Here is a 15,178-nt window from a genome sequence, read left to right as displayed (position 1 = left end):
ATTTGCCAACTTCTATCGACGCTTTATCCGTAATTATAGTATCACTGCAGCTCCACTGACTTCCATGCTGAAGGTGCCAAGAGACTTAATCCACGACAAGCGCGTTGGTCACTTTTCTTCACAAGATTTCAATTTACGGTAACTTACAGACCTGGCAGTAAAAACAGTAAGGCTGATGCCTTATCCAGGCGTCATGATCATCCCCAAGTAGAATCCACACCAGAATTCATTCTGTCACCATCTGTGATTATTGCTCCCATTACATGGGATTTGATGGAGGAAATTCAAGGAGAACAACAGAATGAACCTACTCCAAAGGGTTGTCCCCCCAACAAGCAGTATGTTCCTACAAAGCTTCGTACCAGAGTCATTCAATGGGTCCATACATCACTCTGTTCAGGTCATCCTGGCATCTCAAGGACTCTTGGTCTCACACAGAATTCATTCTGGTGGCCATCTATGTTTAAGGATGTGGACATCTATGTCAAGTCCTGCTCGATCTGCGCCCAGTCAAAGACACCTAAACAATTACCCTCTGGTTTATTACAGCCATTGCCCATTCCACAACGACCTTGGTCAAATCTTTCTATAGACTTTGTTACTGATCTCCCTCCATCAAATGAATTTACGACTGTCCTAGTTATCATTGACCGCTTCTCTAAATCCTGTCGGCTTATACCCATGAAGGGCCTCCCCACGGCCATGGAAACCGCGCAAGCTCTGTTCCAACATGTCTTCAGAGTTTATGGAATACCCGAAGACATTGTTTCAGATAGAGGAACACAATTCACCTCATAAGTATGGCGAGCCTTTTGCAGGCAGCTAGACATCAATGTTAGCTTGACCTCGGGATATCATCCCCAGTCGAATGGTCAAGTGGAAAGATTAAATCAAGAGGTTGGTAGATATTTACGGTCGTACTGTGGTTATGATCAGCATCGTTGGTCAGAGTTTTTACCATGGGCTGAGTACGCACAGAATTCTTTAAAACATTCATCTACTGATATCACTCCATTTCAATGCGTGCTTGGATACCAACCCCCCATGTTTCCATGGTCTGGAGAACCATCCATGGTACCTGCAGTCGATGACTGGATTCGTCGTAGTGAGAGGGTGTGGAATGCTTCACATGTACGTCTGCAAAGGGCTGTCAGGAACCAGGAGATCCAGGCCAATAGACGACGTCGTCCACACCCCCCATACCAGCTTGGACAAAGGGTTGGCTCTCCACACGGGACCTCAAGTTGCGGCTACCTAGCAAGAAATTAAGCCCAAGGTATGTAGGCCCATTTAAAATTATAAGACAAATAAATAAGGTCACATATCAGTTGGAGCTTCCTATAAATTATCGAATCTCTCCATCTTTCCATGTTTCCCTCCTGAAACCGGCTCACCCGGGTGCTGACCCCAACATTGAGAACTCGGAGCCACCTCCACCGCTGGACATTGATGGATCCCCTGCTTATGCGGTAAAGGAGTTGTTGGACTCAAGAAGGAGAGGGGGTCAGCTCCAATATTTGGTGGACTGGGACGGGTACGGACCTGAGGAGAGATCTTGGGTGACAACCCATGACAACTTGGATCCATCATTAATCAGAGACTTTCATCGATCCAGACCCGATAGTCCAGCACCACGACCACGGGGTCGCCCTCGTCGAGCGCCAGGGGTCGCTCCTAGGAGGAGGGATTCTGTAACGTCACGCCAGCAGAGGGAGCCCTCTCCCGAGTTCTGACTGTGTTCCTCGCCCTCTGCTTCACTGGTTACTTCCTGTTTGTATGACTTTAAAGCATGGCCAGGTTAGTAGGTCATTGCGAAGTATTGCCAGTCTACCTGTGCTACCGAGCGTTTTCTTGTCTTTGTCATGTTTATCTTGTGTACGACCCTTGCCAGCTTTATACTGTTTACGCCTCTTGGATTATCCCTTTGTACCATTGTTTGGATTGGACTGCCTCTTTGTGAGTTACCTCAGCCTGTTTCAAGTATATGCTATCTGCCTACCGATTCTGATCTGTTTTCTATGGATTCAAATAAACATCTGCATATGGAGTCTGCCTCAGCGTCCGCTTCGTCACACCGACCTATTATTTTGAATTGAATAGAACGTGCTCTGTTACACACTGATATTCTTTTAGCATGATCCCAGACTAAATCCCAATCCTCTCTTGAGATATTTGATAATATACAATCTTATTCTTTAAACGCAGGAGCGGTTTCTTCATTAGGGCGATTGGGCGACGCACCACCAAAGTGTGAAAGGGAATTTTTCAATCACATTCACAATCTCATTCACCACAGAGTTCCGCTAGCCGTCACTGTGCCTCTGGATATAGTCCAATCAGCGTCATGTCATGTTCTGTGGAGTACCGCCTCTTTTTGGGCGATTTCACTCTGGCTGAGAATCGCCCAGAGTGTTCCCATAGACTTACATTCAAAGATGCATTCTGCATCTACACACTGCAATGCATTCTCTATGGGTTCCGGGAGGGCTCGCACTGCTTACGTCATCATACGTATCCTTAACTTGTGCAGCGATTGGTGGGAACAAACATACACTATTAAAAATCTTTAAGATTAAGTGACAAATAATATTTGAAAACAATTTTGAATTTGAACAACAAGAAAAAATGAAACCCTACTTTAATATCTTTATCAAATGTGATTTAAAAATAAAAAAGAGAACGAGAGCGAGAGAGACTGTTGGGAAATCTCGCGAGTTGAGGCAAGTTGAACTTGAACAACGTCATGGCGAATGCAGTTAATTCTATCGTGTCATTAAAAGAAATACCATTCAGCCGTCGTAGTAATCAGGACCAGAGCTCATTTCAGGAGCAGGAGCAAGTAACAAGTTAGTAACAGGAACAACAAGATCTAGGAGGGCCTTGGGAGAAGAAAGACAAGCAGAGGAGGCATTTATTGCTGACCATTTAAATCTGTTTAGGAAAGGATGGTAGCAGTCTTTTTTACTCCTAGCATTGTACTTTGAAATTTTTTACATTCCATTCGAGCACCAACACAATCTTTATCCTACACGTCAACGATTCAGTCAACAATATTGTTTGTCGCCACCTAGTGGAATCTTTAATAAAATAAACTATCTGAGTGGATTGAAAATGCATTTACCTTTGTCAAACTCCATTTGAGCTTGTATTTTGGTAAAATGTTAATTAACACAAACACACACACACACACACACACACAAATCATCGCTGTCGGATGGAAGCCCTGTATGTCCAAAACTGTTACTTTTCAGGAAACGAAAGAAAACGTCTCTGGTTACTTGCGTAACCTATGATCTCTGAATAGGGAACGAGACGCTGCGGAAAGCGCAGTGGGATATCCTCTGGATGTGCCGATTGCCTGAAGCCCTATAGAATCACGCCAATTCATTGGCTGATGGCGCTCGCGCAAAGCTGGCTCCGCCCCGACGCTCTTACGTCGTAGCATGAGGAACACGCGCGCGCCATCCTCTCCTCAGATTTCTCTGCCGAAAAGAAGAACTGTCGGCAGCGCGAGGAGCTTGGCAGCGAACGCAGCGTCTCGTTCCCTATCCAGAGAACATAGGTTACGCAAGTAACCAGAGACGTTCTCTTTCATAGGTTCACTCAACGCTGCGGAAAGCGCAGTGGGAACGAAATACCAAACTCGTCAAGTTAAGCGCTGCCATAACTGGTACCAGACCAAATAATAATAACCATGACCGGTTCAAGCAGATTGAACCTGGGAACCTGGAGTCATGTCAAGATCTAAGTTATGGAACCTCACAAAGGTGTGCGGAGAAACCTGCTGCCACACAAATGTCTTCCAAGAGGGCCCCTCTAAAAAGAGCTTGAGAGGAAGCCACACTTCTGGTGGAATGTGCTCTGATGCTAATAGGTGAAGGCAACCCACGCACCTCGTAAGCCAGCGAAATAGCATCCGTTACCCAGTGGGAAATCCTCTGCTTTGATGCCGCAAGCCCGCGGCGGCCAGCACCAAAACACACCAAGAGCTGGTTAGATTTCCTCCAACCGCCTGATCGATCTACATACAACTTCAAAGAACGGACCAGGCAGAGCAGGTTAAGTTTCCTTTCTTCCTCAGAGGCAAAAGGAGGAGGGTGGACCGTTAAGGTTAACAACCTGAGAGCGGAACGCCGTGGAAAGAACCTTGGGTACATATCCCGACCTTGGCCTCAAGGTAACCCTAACCAGGCCAGGAGCGAAGTCCAAGTATGACTCACTAATAGAGAGAGCCTGCAAATCCCCCATACGCTTTAGTGAAGATAAAGCCAACAAAAGAGCAACCTTAAGAGTCAGAATCCGCTCAGGGCCTGACTCCAAGGGCTCGAAGGGAGCCTCTGTCAAACCCTCCAGGACGACTGACAGGTCCCACGAGGGAACACCAAGGGGGCGAGCCGGTTTCAGGCGCCTAACCCCACGCAGGAAGGCCGAAACTAACCTCAGTTTCCCCAAGGGAATCTCATCTGATTCTCTATGAGCGGCAATAGCTGCGACATATACTCTGAGAGTGGTAGCAGCCGCTCCGGAAGCAAACTTTTCCTGCAGGAATTCCAGCACTGAGCTTACTGGGCAGCCAACTGGGTCCCTATCATGCGCTAAGCACCATGCCTCGAATACCCTCCACTTGGAGGAATACAGCCTCCTCGTAGAAGGGGCTCTAGCACTCGCAATGGTCTCCTGAACGTCAGATCAGGAGATCAAAGCTTAAAGCTAACGGCCTCTGATAGGCCAAACGTACAGCTTCCAAATGTCGTGGCGAGGATGCCATATCCTGCCCTGAAGCTGGGAAAGCAGGTCCTCCCTGACCGGGACCAATACTACCAATAGAGGGATCAGATCCGAAAACCATGGCTGGGACGGCCAGAAGGAGGCTACCAGAAGGAGGCGGACTCCGCTCTCCCTCACTCTGGACAGAACCGCCTGGATCAGCTTGATGGGCGGGAAGGCAAAGAGTTTCTGCATCGGCCAAGGGTGGGCGAATGCATCTATCCCCAACGGAGCTGGAGGGCTCAGGGAGAACCAAAGTGGGCATTAGGACGACTCCTGAGATGTAAAGAGGACCACTTCCGCTTTTCCGAACCTCTCCCAGATCAGGGCCACCGTCTGGCGGTTCAACATTCATTCCCCAGACCTGAGCTTCTGCCTCTACAGGAAATCTGCTGCTAGGATCAGAATCCCTGGGACATGAACTGCTCTCAGAGAGAGGAACTTGTCCATGGACCACAGGAGAAGGTGACGCGCATGCCTGTCTAGGGTGCGCGAACGTGAACCCCCTTGTCTGTTTACATGGGACACTACTGCCATATTGTCCGTTCTGACAATGACATGGTGCCCTTCGAGGAAAGGGAGAAAGTGGCAAAGAGCCAGGAAGACAGCCCTCAGCTCCAAGCTGTTTATGTGCCACAAGAGGGTTTCGCCAGTCCAAAGCCCACACGCTGGCCTGCCCTCGAAAACCGCTCCCCAGCCGGTCAGAGAGGCATCCGTCGAAACCATTTGGCGACGGAATACCGCACCCATACCGACTCCTTTCTGAAGGAAGAGGGGGTCCCGCCAGATTGACAGGGCGCGAAGGCAACTGCGCGACACCTTCAATAGGCGAAGGGTTGGCCCCGTGGGCCGAGCCCCTGAGAGCTTCATCCACCACAGAAAAGGTCTCATGTGGAGTAGCCCTAGAGGTAGCACAGGGGAGGCCGCGGCCATAAGGCCCGGAAGACTGCGGCAGGTGCTCATGGAAACATGCTGGCCTAGCGCAAAGCGGGACAGACATGTCTCCAGACTGGAAATCCGTGCAGGAGCCAAACGGGCCTGCATGAGAACGGAGTCCATGTGTACCCCCAAGAAAACCGTGCTCTGAGCTGGAGTAAGAACGCTCTTCTCCGTATTCAACCTCAAACCGAGAGACTGAATATGACGGAGGACAATGTCCCTGTGGTGAGTCACCAATTCTCTGGAGTGGGCTAAAAGAAGCCAATCGTCCAGGTAGTTGAGTATATGGATGCCAGAGCAGCATCCATACATTTTGTGAACGTCCTTGGTGCTACAGTGAGGCCAAAGGGGAGGACCCTGTACTGGTACGCTTTTTCTCCAAAGGCGAACCTGAGAAACTTCCTGTGTCGCCGTACGACCTGGATGTGGAAATAAGCATCCTTGAGGTCTACTGTCACGAACCAGTCCCCCAGCCGGATATGAGATATGATGGCCTTCAGCGTCAACATTTTGAATTTCCCTTTGTAAACAGAGAAATTCAACCGGCGAAGATCTAGTATCGGCCGCAGGCCGCCTCCCTTCTTCGGGACCAGGAAGTAACGGCTGTAGAAGCCCTGTTCGACTTCCCCCGAAGGAATATCTTCTATCGCCCCCTTCAGCAGAAGGGATGAAATCTCCTGCTGTAGTACAGAAGCCTGAGCGGCGCTGTCGACTACAGTAGGAAAGACCCCGTTGAAGCAGGGGGGGTTGTGACAAAACTGAAGCGTGTAGCCGAGCTGAACTGTGCGAAGGATCCAAGGCGATACCCCTGGTAAACGCTCCCATTCTTGAATGAAATGTGATAGAGGGAGAGGAGTGTTGCAGTGCAGGCCATGTCCATGGGGAGGCGTGGTTGATCGTGGAGGAGAGCGCTTCGCGTCCTGACACGTACTGGGGGGTACCACCACCTGGATAAAAGTAACTGGGTCCGCCTGCTCCAGAGGAAAACGAACTGTGCCTCCGAGGAAGCGATTGGCGGGTGTAACGTGCGCCGGGAGCAAGGGGAGAAAGCAAGATGCGTCTCCTTCCTCCTGCTCCGGACTGGGTGAAGAGAGTGAAACAGGACCTGCACTTCGAAACACACTGGGTGGCGAAGGTGACAGGTTTGGAGGAGGGCAGAAACGCTTGCGCGGTCTGTCCCAACCTCGTAGATCTGGTGCGGCTCTCCTCCTTCTGACCTGCGGGTCAGGAACGGCTCGAGGAGGCTGGAGCGGCCGATTTGTTGGACCGCTTCAGCTGAAGGCGCTTGTGAGGGCGCTGGCGGGGAAACGGAAGACCTCGGGCTCCCCAGACCGTAGTTGGTGGGGGATGAGCCGGGTCATTCCTTCTAGTAGGGAATTCAACCCTATGAGCAGAGCGTTCTTGGGTCTGAGAAGGGGGAGGGTTGGAGTCTCTTGGCTCTCTAGTTCTCCTGGGCATAAACTGCCTGAACGCGGCCGACTGAGACTTAGCGGCACGGAACTTCTCAACCACCGTGTTGACCGCCTCCCCGAAAAGATCTGAGTGGGAGATAGGGGCGTCCAGAAGAAAACTCTTATCCTTGTCTTGGATCTCCGTGAGATTCAACCAGAGGTGGCGCACTGCGGCAACCGAGCCCGCCATAGAGGGACCTACAGCCCTAGCAGTGTGTTTAGTGGCTCTTAGGGCCAGATCTGTGGCTTTGCGAAGCTCTTTGACAGCTTCGGGCATCAGTCCCTCTCCTTCGTCCATGTCCTTAAGGACGTCCGCTCGGTCGGCTTGAAGGATGGCCATGGTATGCAGGGCCATGCCTGCTTGACCAGCCGCCATGTAAGACTTCCCAATAAGGGAGGAAGTAGTCCTACAAGCCTTGGAAGGAAGGAGGGGACGCGACTTCCAGGACGGTGCAGACGACGGGGCGAGGTGATTAGCCAGCGTGTCCTCGACCGCTGGAATAGCGGAATAACCCTGCTCCACAAACCCACAAGGTTGGTGAAGTCAGCGGCTGCCGCATTAGTAAGGCGTGCGGAGAAAGGCTGCTTCCAGGATCTGGAGATCTCGTAATGCAGATCGCTGAAAAAGGGCAGCTTTCTTCGCTCTGGCCTAGAATTAGGGCCACTAAGGAATCTCTCGTCGAGTTTGGACGATTGAGACTCGCGGGGCTCATCAGGACACTCTATAGAGAGCTCCTCTGTAGGGCGCGACAGCCCGTCAATAAGCTCAGTGTAGGCCGCACGTCCCGGCCGCTAGGCGGGATAACGTCATCAGTCAAAGCAGGCCCGAAATCCTCGGAGTCTGAAGCTGCAGTGTAAATCACGTCATCCAGACCGAAAGAAACCGATTCGCGGGCTCCCGGGCTGGGGCATAAATAATCATGCGCGAATTCAACCGCGCCACGTGTGTGCTCGGGGGAGGGAGGGAGAGAAAGGGCGAGGCCCGTCTGCTCGTACTCAATATCCTCGAGCTCAACATCCGAGCCCCAGGCTGCGGATCCACGAGAGGCCTCAGCAGTCTCGGGAGCGCGACGGGGGGAAACGAATGACTCCTTCTCAAAAACCGTGAGTCTAGAGCGGAGGGTTTTGAGAAGGAGATTGTCACAAAATTTACATTTTGACAATCCTAATACAGCCTCACGCGCATGCGAAACACCCATACATTTAACACACTTACTGTGAGGGTCGACGTTCGAAATGAAACGAACGCATGGCAGAGAACAGCGTGGATAATCCATGACACTTCATTGTAAGGAGAACAGAGTTCCACTTATGCCAGCCGCTGAAGTGTTGAGACGAAAGCTGTAGTTGAATTAGAAAATTCGGGCTCAGAAAAAACGAACGAAGGGCATGATGTGACCGCTTCGTGAAGGCAGAGAAATCTGAGGAGAGGATGGCGCGCGCGCGCGCTTTCGTCATGCTACGACGTAAGAGCGTCGGGGCGGAGCCAGCTTTGCGCGAGCGCCATCAGCCAATGAATTGGCGTGATTCTATAGGGCTTCAGGCAATCGGCACATCCAGAGGATATCCCACAGCGCTTTCCGCAGCGTTGAGTGAACCTATGAAAGAGAACCTGTTTTAAGTTGATTCCTGCACATCTCAAACCCTAAAGTTAAATCTATTAAAAAGTCTGCATGCGATAAAGTTGATTGAAACATTTGCCCCCCCTGAGAGATTTTGCAGGAGCCGCCACTGCTTAAACGTCTTACCTTTTAAAAGTGCATCACAAACGGTCTGTCATTACTGTAAAAAAAAAACGTTCCATTGAAGTCAATGGACTTGTCGCAACTCTCACTGTATATGGCTCTGCCTGGAACATAACCTGCCCCGGACCAGGTTAGCCGTGGAGCGTAAGTTACTATGGCGAAGAACAAACAAAACAAACAAAAAAGCCAAACCACTTTCATGGTCCCTAAAACCCAGGGTTGACGCAAACTAAACTGAAACATAGCTGGCTAGCCACCTAAACCGGCTTCATGGTATAGGCCCCAGGGCTTTTTATGAACTCAGAGGCACAGGCGCGCGAGAGAAAAATAAATAAATAACTGAGCGCACGGGTGGCGCGTTAACAGGCTAGCGAGTTACTAGCCTGTTGTGCTAACAATAACGGAAGCTAGCGATGTCAGGTTAATCTGAGATGTTGTCTAAGCTGTATTTAGTAGTATAAACAACTAGAAATTGTAGTAAATGATGGTTCAAAACAGAAAGAAATATAAAGCTAATACGAGGCTTAGATGGAGCTTACAGCCTCGAAGCAACCAAAACACAGCAGGCAGCTAGGCAGACAGGAGCAATCGATCAGAAGGATCAACACTGTTGCATAGAGTATGCCTGTCTGAGTGCCATGAATACTCTTTTTCCAAAGTTTGCATGCCTGTTTACCCATTTTCAATGGTCGAAAATCTTTTACATGCAGCTGATACTTATTCCATTTAAAGGGGAATGTCTCAAGAATAAATAGAAGGAAACAAGATAATTTCTAGTTTCAACCATCAAAACAATTGCATAAGACATACCCATCTGAGTGCAAAAAATACACAGAAATGGTCAAGGTAAGGCACATTAACTTGCTTTCAAAAGTGTATTTATACGAATCTATATTTGAATCAGTTTCAGGGATAATTGGAATAAGTGTTTTTCTTAATTTTAACAGCTTCTGAAGCTTCCCAAGAGTTCAAATATGCAGTATCGTAACTACGTTACCACATTGACATCCCCATATCTCTGGGATTGAACCATATATAAAATGGTCTTAAAAATGCAAATGTTTTTTTTAATTTTTTTTATTAGAAACTTGAAGGATATTAAGACATCTTTAATACTTCTTACAGCCATGCAAATTTTGGGAGAAGAGTATTCATGGCACTCAGACAGGTATATTCTATGCAATTGTGTTAATAGAAAAAATATATTTTTTAGTTTCTTGCATTTTTAGTTTCATCATTATTTACCACTGAAAATGTGTACAATTTAACAATCACTCATGGAGCTGCATTAAGATATCCATATCGCTGGGGTTGAACCATATAAGGCCTTTAAAATGAATATAACAAAAAAAAGTTTGATAAAAACAAGAATCTAAAAGGATATTAAGATATCTTTAATACTTCTTGAGTTACAGGCAAGCAAACTTGGGGCAAAAAACACAAGTGCTTTTTCCCATTTTTGAACATTGGTGCAACAAATAAAAAATGCAACAAAGATTTCTAAAGTTGACAGATTGTTCTATAGACCTACCAATCTCTGTGTAAAAATAAAATATTGATGCTGCCATCTTTCTAGTCATTTTGACCCACCCTCCACAAAATAGTGGATTACTCATACATTCAAGAAAATATTTTGCTTTCTTCTTTATATAAATAAAGAAGAAAGCAAAATATTTTCTTGAATGGATACACAAAATTTTGATTTTAATTTAAAAAAAAATCTGGTTAAAGAAATGTATTAACATTTCTTTCACCAGATTTTTTTTTATTAAAATCAAAATTTTAGCTGGGGACCACTTGTTGAGTTGACACGGAATGTGCTCCTTTTATAATGTGCTCCTGACATTCATAAGAGAGACATCAAACCCTGGAGAACATTATAAGTCCTTGTATTTTTTAAATTTATACAAGTATTTGATGTGTTCATTTGACTTTCTCCTTCCTTAGCCTGGTGCTGATCTGAAGCAGTTCAACAGAGCTCAGGTGCTCTATCATGCTGTATTCAATCACTTACACACATCTGAGGCCACGCTTATACAGGTGATGCTTTCACATGTGATTACTCGAATGCAGATGTGTGGTTTTCATTTTTAGATTAGGTTATGTATCTCGTTTTTGTTAAAATTATCTTTAGGTTGTGCTGCCCTGCCTTATAGACTTGTTGTCAGTCCTTGAGAAACCTCCAGCCCTTGCAGGGTCACGGCGTAAACAAAATCGATTTGACAATATGCTCCGGCACGTCTTGACATACATGGAAATGGAGCACAAGCTTGACCTTCGTCGTGTATATGCCAGAAATCTTGTCTTCCTTATTGAGAGGTGAGGACTAAATTATTAAGGTAGCCATCTCGATATAAGTTATTTCAGTAATTGGTTCCTATTATACTGTATGCAACACTTGCTAATAATTGTTGTCAAACATACGCCTTTAGAAATTACTTTCTATTTTGGCTGATTAGTTCACCCAAATATGAAAATTGTATCATCATTACTCACTCTCATGTTGTTCCAAACCCATAAAACTTTTGTTCATAAACAGTATTTTTAATATTTTCTAATCATTCTTGTAAAGTTGAAATTGAAAGTTCCCTTTTTTGTGAGTGACTAGAAAATTTTTGGCGAAAATTGCAGTATAATAATTAATAATAATGTTTTGCGCACATTTAGAATATTCTTAGCTAGATTGTGCGTAATTGTGATAATATTGCTCATCTTTAGATAGAAAGATTTAGAATTTGTAACCTAAAGAGGTTACAAATTGTCTGTCATTTATTATTTCATGTTGTTATCTTAAAGGATGGGAATAGTAATTATTCGTCACATGAAAAGGCTGGAGAGGGTGATTGTTGGATATTTGGAAGTCTCGGATGCTCCAGAGGAGAAATGCAGACTGAATATCCTGGAAGCTCTGCAAAAGACAATACAGATTGCTTGGCCATGGTGACCATCCAATGCACTATACATCACCAATGCTTCAGTGCTACTACATGAAATTGTCTTTTTAATTCAGTTCTGAGATTATTCCACTCTCTTCTTGTATGCTTTTTTCAGATTTTTGCTTAATACTCTAAACACAATGTTTTTTTTATATATGTATCTCTCTAGTATGGAGAAGAGGATGGGTTTGCTAACTCAGAGTCTTCTGAGGTTTCTGGTTGACATCTCATCAGACTCATTACCCACTCAGCTGAAAGAGCACCTCATGACCGAAGCATCCCAATGTTTACTGCTGCTCAACCACTGTTCTAAGGGAAAACTACAGGTGAGAATATCGATTCTGAATTTTGTGCAATCTTGTGATTTATAAAAGCACCAACTTCAACCAGAGAAGTAAAAACTCTCATCCTGTGTTCAGATAAAAGTTGATGGAAATTAAAAATGATAAACCGTTATATTAATATCAATTTAAAAGCCTAATCTTTTATAAGGGATTAATTCTAATTTACTAAGCTTTTATCTTAAAGCTTTTAAAGATCTTTTTCTTCTGATAGATATTGAATGCAGTTTTTACATATATTAAATCCACTTTCCCATTTTCTCCTTGCCTTATTTCACTCTTTTTTTTTAGACTCTTCTGAGAGAGGTAGACAGCAGTTGTGTCCCTGACGCTGTGTTGATGTGTATTCAGAAAATCACTGCAGCACCACTGTGTCAATAATCTGTAAACTGGCAATAATACTTGCCCCTTTTCCCATTTATGGAGGTGAAGTTAGATGAGTAGAATCTGTTATAAAAAATAATGTAATTCACTCTGTGTTTGGACTATCCAAGGGAACTGTTTATACATATTTGAGAGAGCGAGAGAGAAATAAAATAAAGCTAAAACAACCTGACTTGAGAATTGATTTCCTCCAAAGTCTTTTCTCAATTACCTTTTAAATAAATGTTTTGAATAAACTGTACTTCTGTATTTAGTATAGTCACTTTAAAAGAGAACTGGCTGTGTACAACAAAGTGTTTGTCCTTAGTAAATGCATTCGTAAATACAAGTTATACTTTTTTTCTAAATGACTTCAGGTAACCTGTAAATAACATATTCATTCTAATGTGTCCAATATAGTTTTAAAAGACCTGGAAAGTGCCTTCCATTAGCATCCCCATTCATTCCAGCCAGTGGCATCTGCATGGTTAGTGCAGGTTACCTGAAAGTACATTTTTGTTCATAGTTTTTTGTTCTGGTATTGGGTGTTGCATGCCTTGCTGATCATGTTTTCTCAACTGCATAAATTAAATGTCAACCAAATTACCACTACAAATTCAATATATATATATATATATATATATATATATATATATATATATATATATATATATATATACAGTGGGAAAAATAATTACTTGATCCCCTGCTGATTTTCTAAGTTTGACCACTTACAAAGAAATTAAGGGTCTATACTTTTTATGGTAGGTTTATTTGAACAAATAGAGACAGGATATCAACCCTACCAACCAGCAAGAATTCTTCCTCCTACAGGTTGTGCCCATGTGGAACAGATTAGCCCTGTCACTTTAAGAAAGTACTCCTAATGTCAGCTCGTAATGTGTATAAAAGACACCGGTCCACAGAATCTGTATCTTCCATTCCAACCTCTCCACCATGGGCAAGACCAAAGAGCTGTAAAACGTCAGGGACCAGATTGTAGACCTGCACAAGGCTGGAATGGGCTACAACACCATCAGCAAGAAGCTTGGTGAGAAAGAGAGTGTTGGTGTGATTATTCGGAAATGGAAGAAATACAAAATGAAAAATCAATCGCTCTCGGTCTGGAGCTCCATGCAAGATCTCGCCTCATGAGGAAGGTGAGGGATCAGCCCAGAACCACACAGGAGCTTGTAATGATCTCAAGGCAGTTGGGACCACAGTCACCAAGCAAAGCCGCAATGGATTGAAAACCTGCAGCGCCCGCAAGGTCCCCCTGCTCAAGAAGGCACACGTACAAGCCCATCTGAAGTTTGCCAATGAACATCTAATGATTCAGAGAAAGTGCTGTGGTCAGATGAGACCAAAATTGAGCTCTTTGGCATCAACTCAACTCGCCGTGTTTTGAGGAAGAGAAATGCTAACTATGACCCCAAGAACACCATCCCTACACTGCACTGAGGTGGAAACATCATGCTTTTGGGCTGTTTCTCTGCTAAGGGTACAAGACGACTTCACCGTATTGAGGGGCTGATGGACGGGGCCATGTACCGTCAAATCTTGGACTAGAACTTCCTTCCCTCAGCCATAACACTGAAGATGGGTCGTGGATGAGTATTCCAGCCTGACAATGACCAAAAAACATACCGCCAAGGCAACAAAGGAATGGCTCAAGAAGAAGCACATTAAGGCCTAGCTAGTCTCCAGATCTTAATCCTATAGAAAATCTGTGGAGGGAGCTGAAACTTTGAGTTGCCAAGCGACAGGCGAGAAACCTTAAGAATTTTGAGAGCATCTGTAAAGAGGAATGGTGACCGACTACAATAAAAATGTCTTACCTCAGTATTTGGTGGAGAAACCTTTGTTGGCAAGCACAAAGCCATGTTTTGCTTGAGGATCAAATACTTATAAATTGATTTGCATTTCAGTAAGTGAAATGCAAATTAATTTATAATCTTTATATTATGTTTTTTCTGGATTTCTTGGTTGATATTTGTCTCTATCTGTTAAAATAAACCAACCATAAAAATTATAGACCCGTCATTTCTTTGTAAGTGGGCAAACTTACAAAATCAGCAGGGATCAAATAATAATTTTCCTCACTGTATTGTATATACAGTATATTGCACATGGATACTAGAGGTACTCTAAGGAGGGAAGTTTCTTCAAATTTTTTCCCACTTTTGTTGCCGCTCCCTCTTAACGGATACCGGTATTTAAAAAGGGCCACTAAATCCTGCAATAATACTAACAGCACTGCAGTTTTTAATAAAATCATAAGCATTGATCTTTTTTGGAGCCCCAAATTATCTTATCTTGAGCATGATGAATGGTACTTTAACATTGTGAAATGCTTAGAGAAGAACCAATGGTTTCTTTTAGATGATGTAAAGGATTTTGATATGTCATGGGTCTGGGTAGCTTTTTTATTCAGGGATTTCACTCTAAATTTTTTCTTTGCAATAAATGCTTTGAAAGTATGTGTACTTGTCTTATTAACACCATTTTCAATGTAGGCAGTCTTGACTGTTTAAATGTTTTCTAGTGATCTGCAGGGTAATTGCTGGTAGGTGTATGAGATGTAAAAGATGATCCAAATAAAACATGCATTCAAACAACACAATACTTAACATTTA

At 44.7% G+C, this 15,178-nt stretch overlaps 1 protein-coding gene across 1 annotated transcript in view; it reads left to right on the top strand.

The window, feature by feature from the left end:
* The window catches only part of tti2 (TELO2 interacting protein 2), a 32,705-nt gene extending 19,975 nt beyond the window's left edge, over positions 1-12,730 (top strand). Inside the window, exons 3-7 of the mRNA XM_077223248.1 lie at positions 10,850-10,942; positions 11,037-11,221; positions 11,699-11,842; positions 12,008-12,164; positions 12,471-12,730. Of these exons, the coding sequence (XP_077079363.1) occupies positions 10,850-10,942; positions 11,037-11,221; positions 11,699-11,842; positions 12,008-12,164; positions 12,471-12,560 (669 nt within the window). The 3' untranslated portion in view covers positions 12,561-12,730. The remainder of the gene's footprint in view (positions 1-10,849; positions 10,943-11,036; positions 11,222-11,698; positions 11,843-12,007; positions 12,165-12,470) is intronic.
* The last annotated feature ends 2,448 nt before the right edge of the window (positions 12,731-15,178 follow it).

The sequence above is a fragment of the Siphateles boraxobius genome, unplaced genomic scaffold (assembly GCF_051911475.1).
Source record: "Siphateles boraxobius isolate OS27281-9 unplaced genomic scaffold, OSU_SipBor_1 9, whole genome shotgun sequence".
In the NCBI taxonomy this organism is placed as follows: Eukaryota; Metazoa; Chordata; class Actinopteri; order Cypriniformes; family Leuciscidae; genus Siphateles; species Siphateles boraxobius.
The sequence above is the reverse complement of the archived record's forward strand: the minus strand, read 5'-3'. Positions and strand labels throughout refer to the sequence as shown.